The 27,899-nt window shown below is 41.9% G+C and overlaps 3 protein-coding genes and 1 long non-coding RNA gene across 11 annotated transcripts; 2 read left to right on the plus strand and 2 right to left on the minus strand.

Moving 5' to 3' along the window:
- Positions 1-1,489: 1,489 nt before the first annotated feature.
- On the plus strand, positions 1,490-27,899 carry LOC129054936 (uncharacterized). 4 transcript variants are annotated; one of them, XR_010137990.1, is made up of 7 exons: positions 2,861-3,277; positions 3,372-3,499; positions 4,901-5,398; positions 24,060-24,277; positions 25,269-25,388; positions 25,527-25,622; positions 26,987-27,899. It is a non-coding gene; the product is annotated as an uncharacterized LOC129054936 (long non-coding RNA). The 4 variants fall into 4 exon arrangements; XR_010137992.1 differs by lacking the exon at positions 25,269-25,388 and having other exon boundaries at positions 25,462-25,622; positions 26,987-27,895; XR_010137991.1 differs by lacking the exons at positions 24,060-24,277; positions 25,269-25,388; positions 25,527-25,622; positions 26,987-27,899 and adding an exon at positions 1,490-2,159 and having other exon boundaries at positions 2,964-3,277; positions 4,901-5,779.
- Positions 7,020-8,210, minus strand: LOC100453636 (keratin-associated protein 4-11). 3 transcript variants are annotated; one of them, XM_063718205.1, is made up of 3 exons: positions 7,911-8,192; positions 7,720-7,829; positions 7,565-7,650 (listed from the first exon to the last, which is right to left on the minus strand). In XM_063718205.1, the coding sequence occupies exons 1-3, from the start codon at positions 8,150-8,152 to the stop codon at positions 7,565-7,567; spliced, it is 438 nt and encodes a 145-aa protein (XP_063574275.1). In that variant the 5' UTR covers positions 8,153-8,192. The 3 variants fall into 3 exon arrangements, with proteins under 3 accessions (XP_002827618.4, XP_063574275.1, XP_054402355.2); XM_054546380.2 differs by having other exon boundaries at positions 7,565-7,814; positions 7,890-8,192; XM_002827572.5 differs by having other exon boundaries at positions 7,020-8,210.
- LOC100456667 (putative keratin-associated protein 4-16) lies at positions 11,575-14,056 on the minus strand. The gene is given in 3 exon segments (XM_054546379.2): positions 11,575-11,639; positions 13,372-13,513; positions 13,515-14,056. Coding segments are annotated over 3 exon segments (717 nt in total). The 5' UTR covers positions 14,025-14,056.
- Positions 17,207-18,309, plus strand: LOC100938680 (keratin-associated protein 4-9). 3 transcript variants are annotated; one of them, XM_024235260.2, is made up of 2 exons: positions 17,207-17,364; positions 17,410-18,218. In XM_024235260.2, exons 1-2 carry the CDS (start codon positions 17,207-17,209, stop codon positions 17,837-17,839), a joined length of 588 nt encoding a protein of 195 aa, XP_024091028.2. In that variant the 3' UTR covers positions 17,840-18,218. The 3 variants fall into 3 exon arrangements, with proteins under 3 accessions (XP_024091028.2, XP_024091029.2, XP_009250068.2); XM_024235261.2 differs by having other exon boundaries at positions 17,207-17,358; positions 17,479-18,218; XM_009251793.3 differs by having other exon boundaries at positions 17,207-18,309.

Here is a 27,899-nt window from a genome sequence, read left to right on the forward strand (position 1 = left end):
CTACCATGATCAAGTGGGCTTCATCCCTGGCATGCAAGGCTGGTTCAATATACGGAAATCAATAAATGTAATCCAGCATATAAACAGAACCAAAGACAAAAACCACATGATTATCTCAACAGATGCAGAAAAGGCCTTTGACAAAATTCAACAACCCTTCATGCTAAAAACTCTCAATAAATTAGGTATTGATGGGACATATCTCAAAATAATAAGAGCTATCTATGACAAACCCACAGCCAATATCATACTGAATGTGCAAAAACTGGAAGCATTCCCTTTGAAAACTGGCACAAGACAGGGATGCCCTCTCTCACCACTCCTATTCAACATAGTGTTGGAAGTTCTGGCCAGGGCAATCAGGAAGGAGAAGGAAAGGAAATAAAGGGTATTCAATTAGGAAAAGAGGAAGTCAAATTGTCCCTGTTTGCAGATGACATGCTTGTATATCTAGAAAACCCCATTGTCTCAGCCCAAAATCTCCTTAAGCTGATAAGCAAATTCAGCAAAGTCTCAGGATACAAAATCAATGTACAAAAATCACAAGCATTCTTATACACCAATAACAGACAAACAGAGAGCCAAATCATGAGTGAACTCCCATTCACAATTGCTTCAAAGAGAATAAAATACCTAGGATTCCAACTTACAGGGGACATGAAGGACCTCTTCAAGGAGAACTACAAACCGCTGCTCAAGGAAATAAAAGAGGATACAAACAAATGGAAGAACATTCCATGCTCATGGGTAGGAAGAATCAATATTGTGAAAATGGCCATACTGCCCAAGGTAGTTTATAGATTCAATGCCATCCCCATCAAGCTACCAATGACTTTCTTCACAGAATAGTAAAATCTTTAGTAAGTAAGCTAGCTTTAAAATGATTGGTAAAGTAATATTAGACATGTCTTAAGAATCGCCAGCATGCATTTTTGTTTGCATTTATTAATCAAGCAATTTCATGCTTATCCCTGTCAATTACTATAAGGTGTCAAAATTTGGCATGGGGTTACAAGACTGTGATAGAATGATCTTTTCTTGTGTAATCTTTAGTAAATGAGACTTTGATACTGGTTTAATAAAAATAGCCACATCTTGAATTTAGTCAGAATACTGTAACTTCTAATCTTGTGGCTTTTAGTGGTCTAGTCCACAGGCAGTAAGATTTACTTTGGGAATGAACTATTATAATCTTTGTTTCAAAGGTAAACTATAAACTATTTTCCTCTCAGAGTCTATTCAGCCTGTGCTGGTAAGAAAGCTTAAAGAGAAATAATTTCGTATGAGAAAGAATCTTGTACGGTAAATTTAGACCTAAAATAAAATGACTGATTGTTTAAGAAAGACGGATGTTCAAAACAAACCAGAAAGTCCAAGCATATCATGAACGGTCTCTATAAGTCATAATAAGAGGATTTATTTAAAAAAAAAACCAAAAAACTTTTATATGATCTAGTTGTCTATAATTAAAGGGAAATTATAATGGTCTTCCTGAAGATTGAGCTTCATGTTAAAAAAAACACTTATAGACTAAATAATTAGTTAGAGCAATGAAATTTTCTTAAGGGATTGATTTACTCTTAATAAATTATAAGAGATTTTAATTTTTTAACCCAAAGTTCAACTATTTACTTGCTGTTTTCTCTCCCCTTCAACTTGTTTTCAGCTCATATAAGTTATTTTCCTTAAGTTCTGTTTGTTGTGGCCTGATGCTAACAATGTTTTCTGAAAGTCTAAAGGAAATATTTTCTTCCAAAGTAATACTCTGTGCAGTGTAGAAGGTCTTTTCTTTTGCCTTTTGGTAATTGACCTAACAGATTTTATGGTTTACTGAAACAATTCCTATGCCATTATTATTAATTTTTGGTTTGCTTAGGAAAAAGAAACTGAGATAATTTTTTTAAAAAATTAACGTTATTACATCCATGTATATTTCTGTATGCACTTTGAAAGTACCTGTGACATTGAGTTACAGGCCTTTAACTCCTGGATCTAAAAAGGAGACCAAGATCTGCTAAATCTTAAACACTGACAGCAATTAAAGCCTCATCTTCAGGCCTGGTAGAAGATGCCAATCAAAATAAACTGCATTTCTGAGACATAAGGCCAGAAATCAAAGCTATTCAACTCTTCAAGGCTCAGGAACTACCACAGAAGAGGTAGGCATGTGAGACTATAAGGGCTGATTTTGAGAGATAAAATAAGTTCAGTTTCTCTACAAGTTAATAATTGATGTCTAAGGCACACTGATGCAATACCAGCGTATGGTCCCCTGTGTCAGATTAACAAGGTTTTCTTGAAGTGTTAACTGACCCCTTAATAAAGGTTATAAAGGTTATAAAAGGCTTATGGAAGTTGTATCTTATGGTCAAGATTAAAATTTTATGGATTGTTTAAAAATTTTTGAAAAACAAATTTAATTGGCTTTATGCTGTTTTATTTGGGCTTATTGTTTGAAAAATTGACTTACTTTATGATGACCTGTCATATTAAGTGTTTGAAACCTTTGATATTTGACAAACTTTCCAAAATCAAATTACAAGTTGTGTATTTTTCTGACCTAATTAATCCTTTAAGATATTAGTTTCCCTCAAGTCCAAAAATGAAATAATTTGACTTATTTGGTATAAAAATTATACAGGAAGCACTGTCAAATATAAAATGGTGTTTGGTTTTCTTTGGGCTGTATTTGTATAAATATGTTATTGGTATGTGCACCAAAATTATGGGAAACTCCTATAATTCTGATATGACCTGCTGTACATTATCAGTAATAATTATAATTGTTATATTAAATTATTGTGTGCCACGGTGGTAACAAATTTTCTTGTCAATTGTGTCTTCGACTATGGCTGCCCTAAAACTTTTTGTCATCCATGGACAACTGTTGTCTCGTTTTAGTCCTCTTTAGAAGATGGTTTTATAATCAGCTATAAAACTCTAACAGGTATTCTTGAATGCAGGTTTCTAATAACTCTGGAGATTGTGACATCACAATGGAGGAAAAGCTTTCAGGACTCATGGAGACCTGAAATGTTCTTGCATATCAAGCAGAACAGGAATTAACTGCATGAACTGAACTAACAGAAGACTGAAGTAATCTTTTTGACTTTTTGCTTAAAATGCTGCTGACCCTTTGTTTTGTTTTTTTTTCAGTCAAGGAAACTTTTCTTTTCAGCTATTGTCAGCTTTTAACAAGTTAGTATACTCCTGTGAAAAATATTTGGAGCATATTTGTTTCTCTCTACCTGATTTTCTCCGGAATTGGAAACTATCTGTGAGTATTCTTAACTTATGGCAATAGAGTTATTTGCGTAAGTGCAATAAGAATCTGTTTTCATTTGTAACAGGACACAATAAATTTTACCCAGGCTTTTACTTGAATAGTGTGCTGTTCTTTGAGGAATCAAACTTGACTTATGGAGCCAATAAAAGCCCCTTGGGAGAACTGGCCTCACACCTTGTCTACACAGTCCCTGTACAGGGTTCCTGACCTGTGGTAAGTAAAGCATGTCACTTTCTAACAGTTCCAGGAGCCCCAAGTTTATCTTGGAACCTCAAGAGGAGAGGAATTCACCCAACTCTTAGGTATTTGATGGTACAAATCCATGGCTAGGCTAAGCTTTCCAAAAGTCTTATCCGAAATTCCTTCTATGGAACAAAGTTCTGATAGGGACAGTGGACATGGAAATTCTAGGCAGAAAAGGATAGGTCCCTGACAAAACCCCACCTTCAATCTGAAAAGCCTTAAACCATGGCCCAAAGGGAGAACTTATATCCCTGTTTTCCTGCTTGAAAGCTGCCTTTTTCTAAACCACTCATGGCCCCATCCTGTCCCATCCTGTGCCTGTGAAGATCTCAGACTGAGCTGGCAGAGGCAAGAAGCAGCTGGACGTTGGGGACTACAGCTGGACGTCAGAGAGAAGCAGCTTGATTGCAGAGGGACAGCTTGATGGCATAACGTTGGAGAAGAATCCGGCTGGATACAGCCTAACTTTGGGGAAGATTACCTACCCACCCCATCCTTTTTCAGCTCCCCTTCCTGCTAAGAGCCACTTTCATTAGCAACAAAATCCCCCATATTTACCATCCTTTGATTGGCTCATGTGACCTCACTTTTCCTGGACACAAGACAAGAGCTTGTGAGCCAAGAGAGCAGATACAAAAGGCTGTCACACTGGCCCTCTGCCCTTGCTGGTGGAGGGCAGCTGCCTCACGCAAAAAGGCAGAGGGCTCACTGAGCTGTTAACACTTAAGCCATCCATGGAAGGCAGAGTTAAAAGAGCACTGTAACATGTACTCTGGGGCTACAGGGGTGGCAGGCACCTCCACCTAGATGCTGCTGTGGGGCCTGCACAGAGTTTGCTCCTGCCAGCACCCAAAAGCACTCACTCTGGCTCCTGCACCTATTCTCTTGCATGCTTCCTCCCACAAGCAGGGGACTGCAGCAGGTCCCAGCGAGTGAAGTTTGACCTCACTGTGATGCAATGCCTATTCCAGCACACATGAACTCCAGTTCCTGCCTCATTTGCTTGCATGCTCCCTCCTGCAAGGAGTTGAGAGTGGCAGGCTGAATAAACGAGGCACCCCTGTCACAAGTCCCACAAAGGGGTCAGGGAAACATCCTGCTTCACTTCCATCAAAGCCAATTTAAAAGCTTATGCAAAAAAAATTATTATTATTACTATGGCTGTGCTGTATACAAATAATCAGGTCAAGTATAATAAAGAAAATCAGCCCTGCCATGATTTGTCTTTAGTAAAAATGGGAAATGGGAGAGAGAAGAATTGTTTCAAAAAATAATAGTACACCTGTTGTTAGATTCTAGTCTTGCCTAATGGTTTTCCATTTTTATTAATATTTACAGTTTGGACTGAATTCTAATTTTTCTTTGCTACAGGTCTTCAAAAGATTGTCTTCAGTTTTTTTTCTTCTTCTTTCCCCCATTTTTCCTGATTTGGAGTCACTGAAAACTCATCTGTGCTTTTGTAAAGCCCTGCGAACTGAAGCTATAAGATTTAAACTTCAGAAGAAAATATCAGCAACCTATTCACATACATGAGCCACTTTCATACCTGCCTACTGATATATGGACCTCTGAGTAATGTGGCCCATATTGATTTTCCAGGATTGTTCTTTTGTTTATTTTTGTTTTTCTCCCTTCCTCCCCTATTTTCTCTTCATAGGACATGAAACTTCACAACCTGCTAAAAATGAACTTTCCTAATAACTCAGGAATTATCTGTCTAGGAATAAACAACCCTAGCCATGAGATATCAGATGAAATTTGATACCAAAGACTGACTTTCTTCTAAAATGCTTTCTTCAAAAGATTTTTAAGAAGAAAAGAGGGGAAATGTGAAAGGAAAATAAACCTGGGGGCCCTGAAATCACTAAGGTAAACGGGAAAGTCAAGCTGGGAACAGCTTAGGGCAAACCTGCTTCCCATTCTATTCGTAGTCACCCCTCTGCTCACTGAGTTAAATGCATATCTGATTGCCACCTTTGGAAAGGCTAATCAGAACTCTAAAGAAAGCAACCATTTGTCTCTTATCTACCTATGACCTGGAAGCCCCTCCCCGCTTAGAGTTGTCCCGCCTTTTCCAGACCGAACCACTGTTCATCTTACATATGTTGATTGATGTCTCATGTCTCCCTAAAATGTATAAAACCAAGCTGTGCTCTGACCACTTTGGGCACATGTCTTCAGAACCTCCTGAGGCTGTGTCACAGGTGTACATCCCCAACCTTGGCAAAATAAACTTTCTAAATTAACTGAGACCTGTCTCAGATTTTGGGGGTTCACAAGGCCATACTGACTTGTCCCCCGTGTGAAGCCCAGCAGGAGCCTTTCACAGCAGGTTCTTTTCACTTGAAGCTTTGTGCATCAGCGCCTAACTCTTTTGCAAGATAAGAGGTCCTACGGAATACCAGCAGACCCACCAGAGGGTTACAAGTTCCTGATACCTAGTACAACCTGGGAAAGAGAGCAAAAACCCTTTATTCCTGATGTAGCTTCCCCAATCTCTAGCCAATTGCACCAAAAGCCCAAGAAACTCTTAACTACAAATGCCTTCCTGGGGTGGGGTGTGTGGGAGGGTAGGCAGGCACTTCTCTGGGGTCCTGCATGCACAGCTAGGCTCAAGGTTCAGCTTATAGTAACCTTTTCCTCATTTTAATAGTAAAAACAACCACAACAAGAAAAACACCCCAGGTGGAGATTTCATATGCTAATGATACATGCAATGGGTGTTAGACCACGTGGATCCTGAGCACATGTGCCAACCGCAGGTCTGCCTTTGCATACTTGACCTCACCAGTATTTTATGATTATGTATGTATAGCTCCCATAAAAGGAATTCCTCTTACAGCACTAGCTGCTGTCTCTCCCACTGAGCAGTCCACTCTTCCTCTCAAAGGGTACTTTTGCTTTGCAACAAACTTCTTCGCTTACTCTTGCTTTGGATTTGCTCTGAAATTCTTTTGCACAGCAAATTCAAGAACCTGAACTGGTCGACCGACAACAAAATAACAAAATTCCCTTATATAACATTTGGAGTCTGCCTTAACTGATTTGAATCAAGATGGAATGCAGTAGGATGAGATGTACTTTTTAAATTTGACACAGAAGAGTGAGGAGTATTACCATGATATCATAAGTTCTAAAATCATGGATGAACTTACAAACAACAATACTGGGGGCTTTACCTATCCCAAATCATTCCACACATCAAATTGAAACAATGAAAAGCTTCTATTTTATTTTAGCTTATCTGTGACATTACTAGGGCTTTACCTATCCCAAACCATTCCATATATCAAACTGAAACAATCAAAAGCTTCTATTTTATTTTAGTTTATGTGTGACACTGGAGCAGTTTGGCACTATGAATTCATACCTGAAGTCTTACTTTGGAATCATGCTTTGAGAATCCCCTTCTACTGCATTCCCACCTCACCCCCACGAATCAGTAAACTCAGTGAAAATTATCACAAAAAATGCAAAAAACAATAAAATATTTCTAAATGAAAAGTTTAATACAATATATTTTCTGAACACAATAAAGATAAAGAACTAATAGAAAAATTCTGGCAAACTTGATGAAACAGAGAGAGAAAGAGAGAGCAGGGAGAAAGCGGGAGAGCATGGGAGGGGCAGCCTCCTACCTTTCCAAGAGAAAAGAATGACTGAAAGGCTGACAGACAAATAATATGTTTGAAAGGGAAATAATGTCTACCTCACTGGGAAGGATATTCTGTAGGCTCAAATCGATTTTAAAAAATGATAAATTTAGAGGATTGGAATAATTTCTTAGCTAGTGGATTACAAATTAATTTGTATTTGGTGCCACAACTGGAAGAAAAAGAAAGCAAGGGAGGGAGTTTAAAATGAACCAGGATGTTTTCACAGAGTCAGCGGGATGGTGATGGGCTCATTAGAAACATGAGGTCCACCATGCTGAATGACATCAATCCCACTCCATGTGTCCTAACAGTCAGCACAGAAGAATGGTCTACAACTGTGGGCCAGTGGTGAAGGGAGAGATGAGCCAGGGCAGTGGGCTCAGCAGCAAGAGGAGGTGCAGCACATGGGGCGGGGGCAGGTGGAGATGACGCAGGTTGGGCGATAGCAAGTGGTGTGGCAGGAGACTCGGCCACAGACTGGACGCAGGCAGCAGCAGGGGCGGCAGCAGCTGGATTCACAGCAGCTGGGGCAACAGCAGCTGGAGATGCAGCAGCTGGGGCGGCAGCAGGTGGGCTGGCAGCACACAGACTGGCAGCACTGGGGCTTGCAGCAGCTGGACACACAGCAGCTGGGGCGACAGCAGCTGGAGATGCAGCAGCTGGGGCGGCAGCAGGTGGGCTGGCAGCACACAGACTGGCAGCACTGGGGCTTGCAGCAGCTGGACACACAGCAGCTGGGGCGACAGCAGCTGGAGATGCAGCAGCTGGGGTGGCAGCAGGTGGGCTGGCAGCACACAGACTGGCAGCACTGGGGCTTGCAGCAGCTGGACACACTGCAGCTGGGGCGACAGCAGATGGTCCTGCAGCAGGTGGTCTGGCAGCAGCTGGGGCAGCAGCAGGTCTCTTGGCAGAGGTTTTGGCCACAGCCTTGGTCAGAGCACACGGAGCCACAACAGGAGTTGACCATGGTGTCAGAGGGTGAAGGATCTTTTTGGGTTTCCAAGAGAGTGAAGTTCTTGAGTTTGGAAGTCTCCTGGGTCCATAGCCCCTTTATACCCTCCTGAAGGCCCATTGCCACCACGTCATTATTTCCTTGTTATTATTTACCTACTGGAAAAATTAATCATGTGATTACAACATTGTGTGTTTCCAGTTAAATACTCCAAAACAGAGAAAATAACTCATTTCCTTTTCCTGCTGTTCTCGTGTGTTTCCATTGGAAATGCTTGTCATATTTCTTCCTTGGTGGGGGTCACCTTTGTCCCTGGTCTATGCAGTGTCTTTTACAAAGCACTGGTCACAGAACTCTCTGACATTTTGTTTTTAAATGTGACTCTCCCTCCTACCTGTAGATTGCTGTCTGCAAATCATGGGAGACGATTTTTATAATGTGAATGTATCTTTTGTTGTCAAAGAATGTCCTGGTCAGGTGAAATGTTGGAAAGGAATTAAAAGGAAGGACTCATTTGGGGAAGGACGTCCCATCTGTAATGAGGGTGACTCTGATCCCGTGTGTGCATCTTGGGTGGTCGGGCAGATGGTCAGATCCCAACAAGTTCTACACTCTGTCAGATCTTATTCCACAGCCTCCAGGAAAAGTACTTACCCATGACTCACTGCCTTTAATGGGTAAAAACACATTTTGCTGTATGTCTTACAGTATAGGCATTAAGAGTTGGAAGTTTTGATTTATCTTTTTTTTTTTTTTTTTTTTTTTGACAGAGTCTCGCTCTGTCACCAGGCTGGAGTACAGTGGCATGATCTTGGCTCAATGCAACTTCCACCTCCTGGGTTCGTGCGTTTCTTCTTCATAAGCCTCCCGAGTAGCTGGGACTACAGGTGTGCGCCACCACACCCAGCTTACTTTTGTATTTTTAGTAGAGACAGGGTTTCACCATGTTGGCCAAGATGGTCTCGATCTCTTGACCTCGTGATCCACCCACCTTTGCTTCCGAAAGTGTTGGGATTGCAGGCTTGAGCCACCTAGCCACCGACACCCAGCCTGATTAATCTTTGATCATCAAAATTGCATGATGGATTTTTCATTTACAAAAGCATTTGTTATATATGAAGAATATTTAGAATTATTAAGCCTTCAATAACATGCATCCAAGACATTCTATTGGGTACTCTGGGTGTAGAACAGATAAACCCTCATCTTTTTCTTGTAGGTACTTGCATAAGACAGATAGCAAACAGAGTTTGGCAGAAATGAAAAGAATTACAATTATTTTCATTAAACAACTAAAATAAAAAATGTATAGTATGTGGATAAGTTCCTTACACCGTCAGGGTATGTATACTACTTGTGAAGTTTTGACTATGTAGCAGGCATCGTACCAAATATCTTACATTTGTTTCATTTTCACGCTTTAATACAACCTTATGAACTAGTTTATATTCTTATTAGTCTTTTAGGGGAATACTCAAAATAAGCATTGAAAAGTTAAAACAAACAAAAACTTGTCCAAGGTTAAAGAGAAAGTAAGCCTAATATGTCTTAGTGTAGCCAAGAAAGCCATAAAGAATAAAATTTACTAAGCTTGCTGAAACTGCTTCATCTTCTTGGAATGTTTCATCTTTTTTTGTCCACTCTGCAAACTCCTACTCATGTGTCAAGACCCAGTTAAAATAGTTCCTCTTCAATAATATCTTTCCTGATAAGCTACCCCATTCATTTATCATTATTTCCTGCCTTGTGCTCATAATTTGATACATTCTACTGTATCATAGTCATTTACTTCTGTTATTCCACCACGTGCAATGCAAATACCCTGAAGGCATGGGCTATGACATTTATTCTTGTTACCATGATACTCAGCACAGAGAACACTGGTGGTAAGTGTTTGTTGAGTGAAGGAAGGCTTTTTGATGACAAAGAGGCATGTAAGGTCCTTTAAAACTGTATATATCTTTTGACTTCTGGATAAAAGAGAGGAAAACATTCCAAACAAAGAGATCATAATTTCATTTCAGGAAGACTAAACTCATTTATGTGATAGGTAACATGTCCCCTGATAAATAACATATGTGGAAAGTTGTGGAAGTTAAGATTCAATTTATAGAAGGAGACTTGTTTACAGATAACCAGGAATTCAGTGTTGAACATGCAAGCCTATATTCACACAGTAAAAAGACAGGAAGGAAGTAAACGCCAAATGGTAGCACTGGTTCTCCTTCACCTCCTGACTTCCTCATTTTACTCTTGTTGATTGAAATAACTATTATTTCCAGTTTGATATCAGTCAGCCAAAAATGTTTGTTGATCATCTGTTGTCTTAACTTAAATTCTACCCAACGGAAACTTTGAGAAAAAGACCTGGGTGCACATAATTTATTTGGGGGATGATCCCAGGAAGCACAAGTGAGGAAATGGAGAAAGTAAGACAGGAAAGGTAGAAAATCCCAAGAGTGTTTGTGTTAATTGTAGGACCCCCACTGTGGGCATCTGGGGATGAAACCCGGGGACAGGCCTGAGGCTGGAGGCACTTGGCCACCATGACTGCACACCTGTAAAATCCTGGAGAGTCAGCTGGGTATTAGTATGAATCATGAGATCAGATAAGATATGAACTTATACTAATCTATAGACTTTTTATACACTAGCAATAATTCTCTTTATAATTTAATGGAGAAAAATCACACTGGGGCCTGTGTGGGGTCGGGGGAGGAGGGAGGGATAGCATTAGGAGAAATACCTAATGTAAATGACGAGTTATTGGGTGCAGCACACCAACATGGCACATGTATACATATGTAACAAATCTGCGCGTTGTGCGCATGTACCCTAGAACTTAAAGAATAATTTAAAAAAAGAACAATGTGCTCACAATTCTCAAGAGTAAATAGAAAAATATGTAAATAAATCTGCCAAGCCTATGTGAAGGAAAGTGTTAATATTTCCTGAAGGACATAAAATAACGTTTGAATAAATGTCAGAACAAGAGATGTGCAACGAAAGCCAAGTTTTCAAATAAATACATACATGTGTTACGCATGCATTTAATGAGGATGTATCTCAATTTGTAACATTAGGTATTGAATGGGATTGGCAAAGACCGTGACAGGAAACTTACTTTTGGTTGCATTCTTTTGTATTGTCTAAATGTTTAAAGAGCATATATTTGTGCATAAATGATCTAAACATCTTTAGAAAATAATAAATGTGATTTATATAAAATTCATAATATTTTCTACAGATTCTGTTAAATATATTTTCTGCTATTATGTTTACATTCTTATTTCTTTCAGGAACTAAAATATTAAAAGTACATTTCAGTCAGTCATTTGAGCTCTCAAATTAGCTATCATGAATTTCAAATTGTTTTGGGGGACAGGCTGGGTTCCCCAAGAAGCAGACACTGACATGGAGAGCAACATGCAGGAGGTTTATTGAAGCATGCTCTTGTGATTAACACTGGGGAAAGGAGGGGAGGGGAGGGGAGGGGAGGGGAAGGGGAAGGGGAAGGGATTAACACTGGGGAAAGGAAGGGAGGGGAGGGGAGGGGAAGGGGAAGGGGAGGGGATTAACACTGGGGAAAGGAAGGGAGGGGAGGGGAGGGGAGGGGAAGGGGAAGGGGAGGGGATTAACACTGGGGAAAGGAAGGGAGGGGAGGGGAGGGGAGGGGAAGGGGAAGGGGAGGGGATTAACACTGGGGAAAGGAAGGGAGGGGAGGGGAGGGGAGGGGAAGGGGAAGGGGAGGGGATTAACACTGGGGAAAGGAGGGGAGGGGAGGGGAGGGGAAGGGGAAGGGGAGGGGATTAACACTGGGGAAAGGAGGGGAGGGGAGGGGAGAGGAAGGGGAAGGGAGAGAAGGGGAAGGGGAAGGGGAGGGGATTAACACTGGGGAGAGGAGGGGAGGGGAGGGGAGGGGGGGAAGAGGAAGGGAGAGAAGGGGAAGGGGAAGGGGAGGGGATTAACACTGGGGAAAGGAGGGGAGGGGAGGGGAGGGGAAGGGGAAGGGAGAGAAGGGGAAGGGGAAGGGGAAGGGGAGGGGATTAACACTGGGGAGAGGAGGGGAGGGGAGGGGAGGGGAGGGGAAGGGGAAGGGAGAGAAGGGGAAGGGGAAGGGGAGGGGATTAACACTGGGGAGAGGAGGGGAGGGGAGGGGAAGGGGAAGGGAGAGAAGGGGAAGGGGAGGGGATTAACACTGGGGAAAGGAGGGGAGGGGAGGGGAGGGGAAGGGGAAGGGGAGGGGATTAACACTGGGGAGAGGAGGAGAGGGGAGGGGAGGGGAAGGGGAGGGGAGGGGAAGAGGAAGGGGAGGGGATTAACACTGGGGAAAGGAGGGGAGTGGAGGGGAGGGGAAGGGGAAGGGGAGGGGATTAACACTGGGGAAAGGAGGGGAGTGGAGGGGAGGGGAGGGGAAGGGGAAGGGGAGGGGATTAACACTGGGGAAAGGAAGGGAGGGGAGGGGAGGGGAAGGGGAAGGGGAGGGAATTAACACTGGGGAAAGGAAGGGAGGGGAGGGGAGGGGAGGGGAAGGGGGAGGGGAGGGGAGGGGAAGGGGAAGGGGAGGGGATTAACACTGGGGAAAGGAAGGGAGGGGAGGGGAGGGGAAGGGGAAGGGGAGGGGATTAACACTGGGGAAAGGAAGGGAGGGGAGGGGAGGGGAGGGGAAGGGGAGGGGATTAACACTGGGGAAAGGAGGGGAGGGGAGGGGAGGGGAGGGGAAGAGGAAGGGAGAGAAGGGGAAGGGGAAGGGGAGGGGATTAACACTGGGGAGAGGAGGGGAGGGGAGGGGAGGGGAAGGGGAAGGGAGAGAAGGGGAAGGGGAAGGGGAGGGGATTAACACTGGGGAAAGGAGGGGAGGGGAGGGGAGGGGAGGGGAAGGGGAAGGGAGAGAAGGGGAAGGGGAAGGGGAGGGGATTAACACTGGGGAGAGGAGGGGAGGGGAGGGGAGGGGAAGGGAAGGGGAAGGGAGAGAAGGGGAAGGGGAAGGGGAGGGGATTAACACTGGGGAGAGGAGGGGAGGGGAGGGGAAGGGGAAGGGAGAGAAGGGGAAGGGGAAGGGGAGGGGATTAACACTGGGGAAAGGAGGGGAGGGGAGGGGAGGGGAAGGGGAAGGGGAGGGGATTAACACTGGGGAGAGGAGGGAAGGGGAGGGGAGGGGAGGGGAAGGGGAGGGGAGGGGAAGGGGAGGGGAAGCGGAAGGGGAGGGGATTAACACTGGGGAGAGGAGGGGAGGGGAGGGGAAGGGGAGGGGAGGGGAGGGGAAGGGGAAGGGGAGGGGATTAACACTGGGGAGAGGAGGGGAGACGAAGGGCAGGGAGGGGAGTGGAGGGCAAGGGAAAGGAGGAAAGGGAGGGGAAGGGGTGGGGAGGGGAAGAGGAGGGGAGGGGAGGGGAAGGGGAGGGGAGGCACAGCACAAGGGGCGGGGACAGGTGGAGATGACACAGGTTGTGCAATAGCAAGTGATGTGGCAGGAGACTCGACCACAGACTGGACACAGGCAGCAGCAGGGGCAGCAGCAGCTCGATTCACAGCAAGAGGGGCAGCAGCTGCTGGAGATGCAGCAGCTGGGGCGGCAGCAGGTGGGCTGGCAGCACACAGACTGGCAGCACTGGGGCCTGCAGCAGCTGGACACACAGCAGCTGGGGCGGCAGCAGGTGGTCCTGCAGCAGGTGGTCTGACAGCAGCTGGGGCGACAGCAGGTGGGCTGGCAGCACACAGACTGGCAGCACTGGGGTCTGCAGCAGCTGGACACAGAACAGCTGGGGTGGCAGCAGGTGGTTCTGCAGCAGGTGGTCTGACAACAGCTGGGGTGACAGCAGGTGGGTGGGCTGGCAGCACACAGACTGGAAGCACTGGGGCTGCATGGCATCTTTGAACTGCACATAGTAAAATGCAAGAGGAAAGAAATGATTTAAAGGCGGGATTCATAATTAAAAGAGAAACAGAACATAAAGATGTAGAAAATGTGCAGACTGACCATATAAAGAATGAAAAAGCATGCAAGGGTGTGGCCAAGTAATGCTTTGTTACAAGGATTGATATGAATAGAAGGAAGCTAGGTGCTGTTCATCAAATCAATGGGAGAATGGCTCTGAAGGCATTTCAAAGATCTTTGAAGCTGTCCCTCCCATCACAGGCTCCAAATAAGAGAATCTTGAGGTCAGAAAGTGCTTGGTACTCTCCACATTCTAGCACAGTGCCCCTTTGCTGCTCCAGTTGTGGCTCAAGTGGGCTTAGATGAGACTTGCGCTGCTGCTGCAGAGGCCACAAACCGTGAGCCTTGGTGGCGTTCATGTAGTACTGACTGTAGATACACAGACTGCAGGAGTTGTGGGGCCATGGTGGTCCACCTAGGTTTGAAAGGATGTTTCTGACAGCCTGCCATAGGGGTGTAGCCACAGCAGAGAAGTTCTCCTAGGGCCATGCTCAGGAAAACAGCGGATCAGAGCAGCCACTGAGACCCTAGAACTATAGAACTATCAGCCTGCAATACTAGCCTGAGAGAGCTGCAGCAGAGACTCCAATCAGATAGCTGCTGTATGGGCTGAGCCCAGCAAAGCCATGGGGCAGGGCTATCTGAGGGCATTTGGGGCCTAACACCAAGGCCCCAGGCAGCCCTGCCCCATGGCGGGCACATCCAGGAGGCAGCACATGGAGTCGAAGGTTATTCTCCAGTCTTAAGATTTAATGCTGTCTTCCCTGTTGGACTCACCTGGGGCCAGTTACCCTTTTTTGTTTCCTGTTGCTCCCTTTTGGAATGGGCCTGTCTATCCTATGCCTCTCCCACCATTGGATTTTGGAACTAGATAACTTCTTTAATAGGTTCACATATGGAGGAGAATTTGCCTCAGGATAAGTCCTGTGTTGAGTCTCATTCATATCAGAGTCACATGACACTCTTACATTTACATTTTGACTTTTAAGTTGGTGCTGGAACAAGTTAATACTTTGGGACTATTGGAATAAAATGAATATATTTTGCATATGAGAAGGATATGGATTTGGGGGGCCAAGGGTGGAATGCAATGGTTTGAATGTGTCCCACAAAGTTCATGTGTTGGAAACTTGATCCTCAAAGCAGCAGTGTTGGGAGGTGGGCCTAACAGGAGATGTTTGGGTCATGGTGACACCACCCTCATGAGTGAATTAATGCCGTTATCACAAGAGAGGGTTCCTTATAAAAGGATGAGTTCGACTCCTTCTTTCTCTGTCTCACCGTCTCTTTTCCCTTCCACAGTGGGAAGACACGGTATTCCTGGTTATCTATAACCAAGTCTCATTCTATAAACAGAATCCTAACTTCCACAACTTTCCACATATGTTATTTATCAGGGGACATGTTACTTACCATAGAAATAAGTGTAGTTTTCCTGAAATGAAACTCTGATCTCCTTGTTTGGAATGTTTTCCTCTCTTTTATCCAGAAGTCAAAAGATATATACATTTTTAAAGGACCGTATATGCTTCTATGTCATCAAAAAGCCTTCATTCACTCAAGAAACATTTATCACCGGTGTTCTCTGTGCTGAGTATCATGGTAACAAAAAGAAGCGTCATAGCCCATGCCTTCAGGGTATTTGCATTGCATATGGGGGAATGAAAGAAGTAAATGTCTATGATACAGTAGAATGTATCAAATTATGAGCACAAGGCAGGAAATAATGATAAATGAATGGGGTAGCTTATCAGGAAAGATATTATTGAGAAGGAAATATTTTAACTGGGTCTTGACAAATGAGTAGGAGTTTGCAGAGTGGACAAAAAAAGATGAAACATTCCAAGAAGATGAAGCAGTTTCAGCAAACTTAGCAAATTGTATTCTTTATCGCTTTCTTGGCTACACTAAGACATGTTAGGCTTACTTTCTCTTTCATCTTGGACAAGTATTTTGTTTGTTTTAGCTTTTTAATGCTTCTTTTGAGTATTCTGCTAAAAGAGTAATAAGAATGTACACTACTTTATAAGGTTGTATTAAGGAGTGAAAATGAAATAAATATAAGATATTTAGCACAATGTCTGGTACATAGTCAATACTTCACAAGTAATATACATACACTGAAGGTGTGTGGAACTTATCCACATACTATACATTTTTATTTTAGTTGTTTAATGAACATAATTGTAATTCTTTTCATTTTTGCCAAATTCTGCTTCTTATGCGTGTGTCTTATACAAGTACCTGCAGGAAAAAGAGGAGGGTTTATCTGTTCTATACCCAGAGTACCCAATAGAATGTCTTGGATGCATATTATTGAAGGCTTAATAATTCTAAATATTGTTTACATATAACAAATGCTTTTGTCAATGAAAAATCCATCATGCAATTTTGACGATCAAAGATAAATCAAAACTTCCTACTCCTAATGCCTATACTGTGAGACATACAGAAAAATGTGTTTTTACTCCTTAAAGGCAATGAGTCATGGCTAAGTACTTTCACTTGGAGTGGTGGAATGAGATCTGACACAGAGTTTATAACTCCTTGAGATCTGACCATCTCCCCAACCATTCAAGAAGCATACACGGAATCAGAGTCATTTTCATTATAGATGGGACATCCTTCTCCCAAATGAGTCCTTCCTTCTAATTCCTTTCCAACATGTCATCTGACCAGGACATTATTTGACAACAAAAGACACATTCACATTATAAAAATTGTCCCCCATGATTTGCAGAGAGCAATCTACAGGTAGGAGTAGAATCACATTTAGAAATAAAGTGTCAGAGTCATGTGACCAGTGCTTTGTAAAAGACACTGCATAGACCAGGGACAAAGGTGACCCCCACTAAGGAAGAAATATGACAAGTGTTTCCAATAGAAACACAGGAGCACAGCAGGAAAAGGAAATGGGTTATTTTCTCTCTTTTGGAGTATTTAACTTGAAACACACAATTATGTAATTACGTGATTAAGTTTTCCAGTAGGTAAATAATAACGAGGAAATAATGACGTGGTGGCAATGGGCCTTCAGCAGGGTATAAAGGAGGCAATGGACCCAGAAGACTTCCAAACCCAAGAACTTCACTCTCTTGGAAACCCACCCAGATCCTCCCCTTTCTGACACCATGGTCAACTCCTGTTGTGGCTCCGTGTGCTCTGACCAGGGCTGCGGCCAAGACGTCTGCCAGGAGACCTGCTGCCGCCCCAGCTGCTGTGAGACCACCTGCTGCAGGACCACCTGCTGCCGCCCCAGCTGCTGTGTATCCAGCTGCTGCAGGCCCCAGTGCTGCCAGTCTGTGTGCTGCCAACCCACTTGCTCCCGCCCCAGCTGCTGTCAGACCACCTGTTGCAGGACCACCTGCTACCGCCCCAGCTGTTGTGTGTCCAGCTGCTGCAGGCCCCAGTGCTGCCAGTCTGTGTGCTGCCAACCCACCTGCTGTCGCCCCAGCTGCTGTGAGACGACCTGCGGCCGCCCTAGGTGCTGCATCTCCAGCTGCTGTCGCCCCAGCTGCTGTGTGTCCAGCTGCTGCAGACCCCAGTGCTGCCAGTCTGTGTGCTGCCAGCCCACCTGCTGCCGCCCCAGCTGCAGCATCTCCAGCTGCTGCCACCCCTCTTGCTGTGAATCCAGCTGCTGCCGCCCCTGCTGCTGCCTGCGTCCAGTCTGTGGCCGAGTCTCCTGCCACACCACTTGCTATCGCCCAATCTGTGTCATCTCCAGCTGCCCCCGCCCCTTGTGCTGTGCCTCCTCTTGCTGCTGAGCCCACTGCCCTGGCTCATCTCCCCCTTCACCACTGGCCCACAGATGTAGACCCTTCTACTGTTCTGACCATTAGGACACATGAAGTGGGGTTGATGTCATTCAATAGGATGGACCTCATGTTTCCAATGAGCCCATCACCATTTCACTGACTCTTTGAGAACATTCTGATTCATTTTAAACTCCCTCCCTTGCTTTCTTTTTCTTCCGGTGGTGGCATCAAATGTGAATTAATTTGTAATCCACTAGCTAAGAAATTATCCCAATCCTCTAATTTCCTCATTTTCTTTATCACTTTGAGGTACAGATTCTTCTTCTCAGTGAGGTAGACATTATCTGGAGGACCAGTTTTGTCACTGAGGTTGCACCCTCAGATCCAGCCACCCAGTTATATTCTGTGTTTCTCCTAGTGTGAATTTCTTATGCTTTGTTGCATCTCTGCTTTCTAATAAACATTTCTGCACGTAAGAATTCATTGGTATCATTCTCTATTGCTTTCATAATTATTTTGCTGATTCCCTGACAATTTTATTTTACACAAAGACACTGGAAAAGCAACCCATGTTGAAATCACTTTGAAGATACATGCTATATCGAATATAGATAATTTAAGGTATTGGAATAGAAGTGCTGTGTGTATATGTGTGTGTGTGTGTGTGTGTGTGTGTGCACATGTGTCTTAATAGCCTAAATTAAGACAGGTTTAATTCATACCTTAGCTCTTGAAACACATTTTATCTTCAACACATTATATCTCATAATACTATCATCCCTATTTTGACAAAAAAGATAAAACCAAATTTCTGAAAATTAGACACCAATGAAAGAAGGGAATTCTTCTATAAAGAATTTCATGTACTGAATTCATTTCACTCAATAAACAACATTTTGGAATTTATAATCAAAAAGTGGGCTTTATTTCCCAGTGAGTTCTGCTGAGACAAAAGAGCATATTGAGCTGTATTTCATCTGGATAGCATGGTATATTGCTGACTGTGGTCTCTACGGGTTTACATTATAATTTAAACAACTCCACACTTAACATTTTAATATATATAAACCCAGAAAGGCTGAAAATTTCAAGGCTCACTTTTCTTTTTAAGAATTATTTTATTGGAATTAGTTCAGTCTTGAGTAGGTCGCAGCTGGGGTGCATATCCTAATTAGAATCTCCAAGAGAGGTGCCTTCATTTGAATCTGAAAGAATATAGTAAGTGATTATAACTTGGCATTCTAGTAGGAGCACCTGCTCTTGATGTTTTTACTTTTATTTGACTATTATCAGCTCTGAAATGGCCTTAAGCTATTGAGCCAATCAAGTTTAAGATGATTTGTTCAGGTATAATTGATAAGCTTCATATTTTTTCAGATGCCTTAAGAAAAATGTTGCCCAGATCTTAATCATAGAGTTATGATGCCTTCTTAAACATGAGGCAGGATAAATAAGGTTAGGAGGCTGTGAAAGGAAAATAAATATTGGGGCCCCCAAATCACTAAGCTAAAGGGAAAAGGCAAACTGGGAACAGCTTAGGACAAACCTGCCTCTCATTCTATTCAAAGTCACCCCTCTGCTCACTAAGATAAATGCATATCTGATTGCCTCCTTGGGAAAGGCTAATCAGAAACTCAAAAGAAAGCAAGCATTTGTCTCTTATATACCTATGATCTGGAAGCCCCCTCCCAGCTTCGAGTTGTCCCACCTTTGCTTCGAGTTGTCTTGCCTTTTCTGGACCAAATCCGTGTTCATCTTACATATGTTGATTGGTGTCTCATGTCTCCCTAAAATGTATAAAACAAAAGTGTTATCTGACCACCTTATACACATGTCATCAGGACTTCCTGAGGCTATGTCACTGGAGCATCCTGAACCTTGGCAAAATAAACTTTCTCAATTAACTGAGACCTGTCTCAGATTTTCTGGGTTATCATTTTGGTAATTGTGAAAGGATTCTGAGTGGAGATGCACCTGACCTTTGACAAATATCCTGTTGGTGCCTGGTAATAGCATGAGCTAACTTTATGGCTCAAACCAATAGGACAATTTGCTGAGGTCTGGGAGCACCCTCCCCAAAGAATCCCTGATCTCCCAAAATTTGGTGAAGAACTAAAGTTCATTTTGTTGTACAACTGCCCCACCTTTTTTTGTTTTTGGAGTTTTACTTGCTTACTTGCCTCCCTTATAAGGAAGGCAAGATTTACTTTTACTTCCTTTACAAGGAAGGCGAGATTTCCTGCTTCCATGATGATGAAAGGCATGTAGAGTTTGAGGTCACTCCCAGCAGGGAAGACCAGTTTGAGTTTTCTTCCTGCTTCTAGGGTGGTAGAAAGCAGCCTTCAGCCTGAGACCCATCCCTAGGTAAGTAGCTGAACTGGGGCTTTGTCTGGGCTAAAGTTTAACAACAAGCTGGTCTTAATTTCTCCTTATCATTAGAGTGCTCGGTGATCCTATTGTTGGAGTTTTTTGTTGTTTGTTTTGGTCTTTCTCCCATCAGACTTGACCAACCCTACCTGACTTGGTCACATCCAAGTGAGAATTCAAAATTATGGGTAACAAAACCTCTCTAATTTGGCTCTAATTTAGCCTAATTTGGCTAAAATTCCTTGCAGCTGCAAAAGAAGAAAACAAACAAACAAAAAGAATAAAAAACCCATGCACTTGGTTTCTGTGTTTGCTTCCTGTCTTAAAAAATGAACGTTCTTTTGTTTACTTTTCTTCCACCATATACTTCCTTCCCCCTTTGCTATCTGCAGTACCAAAAAATCTAGAGAAGGCTTCTAATGACTTGAACTCCCTTAAAGAATTCAGAACAAAGGTTGCCACTCACCCTTTTTGGGGTGTTTTGTTTTCTTTGTGGAGTTTCAAGAGTCATGGGTAGATTCTTCTTAAGTCTAAACCTCTGTTTTCCTGTATTGTATGACCTGACCTCTTTGGCTTTGACCTTGTTGTATGTAGTGGTAGATGAGAGCTACAAAGTTAAGGGGCGGCTGAGCATGGTTTACAAAAAGTGGTCTTGGCTGTTGTTTTGCTTTCCTTCTAGGAAGTTGTTTAAGGGTCCTAATTCTAGTTCAGAGGTGCATTCTAAAGGGTCTTCTCTGTTGCTTTTTCTCCCCAAATTAAGCTCGATTCAGCTTGTCTGTGTGCATTTGCAGGAGGAACTGAACTGTTGTTTTCAGTGGTGACCCACTGTGGAGTTCTGCCCACAAGCAGCACATATTGATCCACCACAGAAAACCTCTAGGCCTCAGCTCAGTTCCTCTTTTTAAGAAGAAAATTGGGAAACAAATAATCTAAGAATGAGGAGAAAACAAGGAGAATGACCCCCTTTCGAGCACTCCATAAGTTTTATGGCACCTGTACTTGCCAGAGTTTATGTAAAATGGAAGTAATATGGTCTTTGTGCACATTTACATTAAGAAGAAAGAGCCCATGTAAATTAGTTCAACCATTGTGGAAGACAGTATGGCGATTCCTCAAGAATCTAGAACCAGAAATACCATTTGACCCAGCAATCCCATTACTTGGGATATACCCAAAGGAATATAAATCATTCTACTATAAAGACACATGCACAAGTATGTTTATTGCAACACTATTTACAATAGCAAAGACATGGAACCAACCCAAATGCCCATCAATGATAGACTAGATAAAGAAAATGTGGTACATATACACCATGGAATACGATGCAGCCACAAAACACAATGAGATCATGTCCTTTGCAGGGACATGGGTGAAGCTGGAAGCCATCATCCTGAGCAAACTAGTGCAGAAACAGAAAACCAAATACCACATGTTCTCACTCATAAATGGGAGTTGAATATTGAGAACACATGGACACAGAGAGGGGAGCAACACACATCAGGGGCTGTAGGGGGGTGGGGAGTGAGGGGAGGGAACTTAGAGGATGGGTCAATAGGTATAGCAAACCACCATGGCACACGTATACCTATGTAACAAACCTGCACGTTCTGCTGCACATGTATCCCCCTTCTTTTTTAGAAGAGAGAAAGAAAGAAAGAAGGAAGGAAAAAAGAAGGAAGGAAGGAAGGAATGAAAGAAAGAAGGAAGGAAAGAAAGAAAGAAAGAAAGAAAGAAAGAAAGAAAGAAAGAAAGAAAGAAAGAAAGAAAGAAAGAAAGAAAGAAAGAAAGAAAGGAGAGAAAGAAGCCTTAAGGTTGACCTGCAAACTAGAGTTCCTAAGTTCTCTTTTTTCTCTATTTTCTTTTCTGCCTGCTTTAAATCTGCTGCTATTTTTCTATTAAGATAAAAACCACTGTCTGGATACAACAGGCTTTTTGTTTGCAAGCTGGTGAATTTGTATTTATCTCGTGGCTAAAGTTCTGAAGTAAAAGCTATAGGATTTCTCTCTCTGTGTGTGTGTGTGTGTGTGTGTGTGTGTGCATATCTATTTAAAAGGCCTTTATAATTTTTATAATTTTATGTTTAATTGGCAATTAAATCCATTTTAATTTCCCGCTAGCACCACCAGACTTTTTCTCTCTGTACCTTATGATATAATTTTGCTATTTGATTTTTGCCTGAGTTGTTTCCTTTAACATGCAAATTTAAGGCTATTTAGCTGACAACTCCCTAGGGCAGTAAAACAGGTTATTAAGAACTTGAAAGCCTAAGATAGGGTAAAAAAGCTCCTTAAGTGTCTATACGATGTACTTCTATCAGCATGCCTACTATGTCTATATATTTATGTGTTGTGTACACAGTATCTCACTACTGAAAATATATAAAAGAGTTCTAATTAATTGGCTTAAGATAAAAAGCACTTGAATCAAATACTTTATCAGGAAAAAAGACTAGTTGAATGCTTTCTCAAGTTTATGTAACTTAAGTAAAATCTTTAATAAATAAGCTAGCTTTAAAATTATTGGTAAAGTAATATTAGACATGTCTTAAGAATTGCCAGCATGCATTTTTGTTTGCATTTATTAATCAAGCAATTTCATGCTTATCCCTGTCAAATACTATAAGGTGTCAAAATTTGCCATGGGGTTACAAAACTGTAATAGAATGATCTTTGCTTGTATAATCTTTAATAAACAAGACATTGATACTGGTTTAATAAAAATAGCCACATCTTGAATTTAGTAAGATTACTGTAACTTCTAATCTTGTGGTTTTGGTGGTCTAGTCCACAGACAGTAAGATTTATTTTGGGAATGAACTGTTATAATCTTTGTTTCAAAGGTAAACTATAAACTATGTTCCTCTCAACGTCTGTTCAGCCTGTGCCCACGACTGAACAAGAACAGTTTGGAGGTTAGAAGCAAGGTAGAGTCAATTAGGTCAGATCTTTTTCACTGTCTAAGTTATAATTTTGCAATGGCAGTTCCATAACTTTAAATGATGACTATTGCAGTTTTCATAAATAATCTAGGTAAACAATTCCTTTTTAAAAAGGTGAACAATTGTTGTCTAATTCAATGCTTATTTAAAGGTTATGTATAAGACAAGTTAAAAGGAACCAGGAAATCAGAGAGATGTAAAGAAAGGTATAAAAATAAAGAGGATAAAGAGGGTTCTTTTTGGTAAGGAAGCTTAAAGAGAAATAATTTCATATGAGAAAGAATCTTGTATGGTAAATTTAGACCTAAAATAAAATGATTGTTTAAGAAAGATGGATGTTCAAAGCAAACCAGAAAGTCCAAGCATATCATGAACAGTCTGTATAAGTCATAATAAGAGGATTAAAAAAAAAACACCAACAAACTTTTATATGATCAAGTTGTCTATAATTAAAGGGAAATTATAATAGTTTTCCTGAAGATTGGGCTTCATGTAAAAAAAAAAAAGCACTGATAAACGAAATAGTTAGAGTGATGAAATTTTCTTAAGGGATTGATTTACTCTTAATAAATTATAAGAGATTTTAATTTTTTTAACCCAAAGTTCAACTATTAACTCGCTGTTTTCTCTCCCCTTCAACTCATTTTCAGCTCATATAAGTTATTTTCCTTAAGTTCTGTTTGTTGTGGCCTGATGCTAACAATGTTTTCTAAAAGTCTAAAGAAAATGTTTTCTTCCAAAGTAATATTGTGTGCAGTGTAGAAGGTCTTTACTTTTGCCTTTGGGTTATTGACCTAAGAGATTTTGTGGTTTATTGAAACAATCCTATGCTGTTATTATTAATTTTTGATTTGCTTAGGAAAAAGAATCTGAGATAATTTTTTTAAATTAAGGTTATTACATCCATGTATATTTCTGTAGGTGCTTTGAAAGTACCTGTGACATTGAGTTACAGGCCTTTGATTCCTGGGTCTACAAAGGACACCAAGATCTGCTAAATCTTAAACACTGACAGCAATTAAAACCTCATCTTCAGGCCTGGTAGAAGATGCCAATCGAAATAAACTGCATTCCTGAGACATAAGGCCAGAAGTCAAAGCTATTCAACTCCTCAAGGCTCAGGAACTACCACAGAAGAGGTAGGCATGTGAGATTGTAAGGGCTGATTTTGAGAGACAAAATAAGTTCAGTTTCTCTGCAAGTTAATAATTGATGTCAAAGGCACACTGATGCAATACCAGCATACGGGCCCCTGTGTCAGATAAACAAGGTTTTCTGGAAGTGTTAACCGACCCCTTAATAAAGGTTATAAAGGTTAAAAAAGGCTTATGGAAGCTATATCTTATGGTCAATATTAAAATTTTATAGATTGTTTATAAAATTTTGAAAAACAAATTTAATTGGCTTTATGCTGTTTTATTTGGGCTTAATGTTTGAAAAATTGACTTATTTTATGATGACCTGTCATATCAAGTATTTTAAACTTTTGATATTTGGCAAACTTTCCAGAATCAAATTACAAGTTATGTATTTTTCTGACCTAATTTATCCTTTAAGATACTAGTTTCCCTCAAGTCCAAAAATGAAATAATTGACTTATTTGGTATAAAAATTATATAGGAAGCATTGTCAAATATAAAATGGTGTTTGCTTTTCTTTCGGCTGTATTTGTACAAAAATGTTATTGGTATGTGCACCAAAATTATGGGAAACTCCTGTAGTTCTGATATGACCTGGTGTACATTATCAGTAATGATTATAATTGTTATATTAAATTATTGTGTGCCACGGTGGTAACAAATTTTCTTCTCAATTGTGTCTTCGACTATGGCTGCCCTAAAACTTTTTGTCATCCATGGACAATTGTTGTCTTGTTTTAGTCCTCTTTAGAAGATGGTTTTATAATCAGATATAAAAGTTTAACGTGTTCTTGAAGGCAAGTTTCTAATAACTTTGGAGATTGTGACATCAGAATGGAGGAAAAGCTTTCAGAACTCATGGAGACCTGAAATGTTCATGAATATCAAGCAGAACAGGAATTAACTGCATGAACTGACCTAATAGAAGAGCAAAGTAATCTTTTTGACTTTTTGCTTAAAATGTTGCTGATCCTTGTTTTCTTTTCTTCAGTCAAGGAAACTTTTATTTGAGCTGTTGTCAGCTTTTAACAAGTTAGTATACTCCTGTGAAAAATATTTGGAACATATTTGTTTCTCTCTACCTGATTTTCCCCATAACTGGAAACCATCTGTGAGTATTCTTAACTTATGGCAATACAGTTATTTGCATAAGTGCAATAAGAATCTGTTTTCATTTGTAACAGGACACAATTGGAGAAATTGGTCATTTTACCAAGGCTTTGACTGGAATGGTGTGCTCTCTTTTAAGGAATCAAACTTGACTTATGGAGCCAATAAAAGCCCCTTGGGAGAACTGCCCTCATACCTTACCTACACAGTCCCTGTACAGGGTTCCTGACCTGTGGTAAGTAAAGCATGTCACTTTCTAACAGTTCCAGGAGCCCCAAGTTTATCTTGGAACCTCAAGAGGAGAGGAATTCATCCAACTCATAGGTATTTGATGGTACAAATCCATGGCTAGGCTCAGCTTTCCAAAAGTCTTATCCGAAATTCCTTCTATGGAACAAAGTTCTGATAGGGACAGGGGGCTGAGAAATTCTAGGCAGAAAAGGGTAGGTCCCTGACAAAACCCCACCTTCAAGCTGAAAAGCCTTAAACCACGGCCCAAAGTGAGAACTTACATCCCTATTTTCCTGCTTGAAAGTTGCCTTTTTCTAAACCACTCATGGCCCCATCCTTTCCCATCCTGTGCCTATGAAGATGCCAGACTGAGCTGGCAGAGGCAAGAAGCAGCTGGACGTTGGGGACTACAGCTGGACGTCAGAGAGAAGCAGCTTGATTGCAGAGGGACAGCTTGATGGCGTAACCTTGGAGAAGAATCCGGCTGGATACAGCCTAACTTTGGGGAAGATTACCCACCCACCCCATCCTTTTTCAGCTCCCCTTCCTGCTAAGAGCCACTTTCATTAGCAACAAAATCCCCCATATTTACCATCCTTTGATTGGTTCATGTGACCTCACTTTTCCTGGACACAAGACAAGAGCTTGTGAGCCAAGAGAGCAGATACAAAAGGCTGTCACACTGGCCCTCTGCCCTTGCTGGTGGAGGGCAGCTGCCTCACACAAAAAGGCAGAGGGCTCACTGAGCTGTTAACACTTAAGCCATCCATGGAAGGCAGAGTTAAAAGAGCACTGTAACATGTACTCTGGGGCTATGGGGGTGGCAGGCACCCTCACCTAGATGCTGCTGTGGGGCCCACATAGAGTTTGCTCCTGCCGGTGGCCAAAAGCACTCACTCTGGCTCCTGCACCTATTCACCTGCATGCTTCCTCCCACAAGCAGGGGACTGCAGCAGGTCCCAGCGAGTGAAGTTTGACCTCACCGTGATGCAGTGCCTATTCCAGCACACATGCACTCCAGTTCCTGCCTCATTTGCTTGCATGCTCCCTCCTGCAAGGAGTTGAGAGTGGCAGGCTGAATAAATGAGGCACCCCTGTCACAAGTCCCACAAAGGGGTCAGGGAAACATTCTGCTTCACTTCCATCAAAGCCAATTTAAAAGCTTATGCAAAAAAAATTATTACTATGGCTGTGCTGTATACAAATAGTCAGGTCAAGTATAATAAAGAAAATCAGCCCTGCCATGATTTGTCTTTAGTAAAAATGGGAAACAGGAGAGAGAAGAATTATGTTTCAAAAAATGATAGTACACCTGTTGTTAGATTCTAGTCTTGCCTAATGTTTTTCCATTTTTATTATTTTCTACAGTTTGGACTGAATTCTAATTTTTCTTGGGTACAAGCCTTCAAAAGATTGTTTTCAGTTTTTTTTTCTTCTTCTTTCCCCCATTTTTCCTAATTTGGAGTCACTGAAAACTCATCTGTGCTTTTGTAAAGCCCTGCGAACTGAAGCTAGAGAATTTAAACTTCAGAAGAAAATATCAGCAACCTGTTTACATACATAAGCCACTTTCATACCTGCCTACTGATGTATGGACTTCAGAGTAATGTGGCCCATATTGATTTTCCAGGATTGTTCTTTTGTTTATTTTTGTTTTTCTCCCTTCCTCCCCCTATTTTCCCTTCATAGGACATGAAACTTCACAACCTGCTAAAAATGAACTTTCCTAATAACTCAGGAATTATCTGTCTAGGAATAAACAATCCTAGCCATGAGATATCAGATGAAACTTGATACCAAAGACTGACTTTCTTCTAAAATGCTTTCTCAAAAAGATTTTTAGGAAGAAAAGAGGGGAAATGTGAAAGGAAAATAAACCTGGGGGCCCTGAAATCACTAAGGTAAAAGGGAAAGTCAAGCTGGGAACTGCTTAGGGCAAACCTGCTTCCCATTCTATTCCTAGTCACCCCTCTGCTCACTGAGTTCAATGCATATCTGATTGCCTCCTTTGGAAAGGCTAATCAGAAACTCTAAAGAAAGCAACCATTTGTCTCTTATCTACCTATGACCTGGAAGCCCCTCCCCGCTTAGAGTTGTCCCGCCTTTTCCGGACCGAACCACTGTTCATCTTACATATGTTGATTGATGTCTCATGTCTCTCTAAAATGTATAAAACCAAGCTGTTCTCTGACCACTTTGGGCACATGTCTTCAGAACCTCCTGAGGCTGTGTCACAGGTGTACATCCCCGACCTTGGCAAAATAAACTTTCTAAATTAACT

Source organism: Pongo abelii, chromosome 19, assembly GCF_028885655.2.
Source record: "Pongo abelii isolate AG06213 chromosome 19, NHGRI_mPonAbe1-v2.0_pri, whole genome shotgun sequence".
NCBI lineage: Eukaryota > Metazoa > Chordata > Mammalia > Primates > Hominidae > Pongo > Pongo abelii.

Bases quoted from the DNA above. Each gene is read 5' to 3' on its own strand.
- LOC100453636 (XM_002827572.5), bottom strand. From the start codon at position 8,152: ATGGTCAACTCCTGTTGTGGCTCCGTGTGCTCTGACCAAGGCTGTGGC.
- LOC100938680 (XM_009251793.3), top strand. From the start codon at position 17,207: ATGGTCAACTCCTGTTGTGGCTCCGTGTGCTCTGACCAGGGCTGCGGC.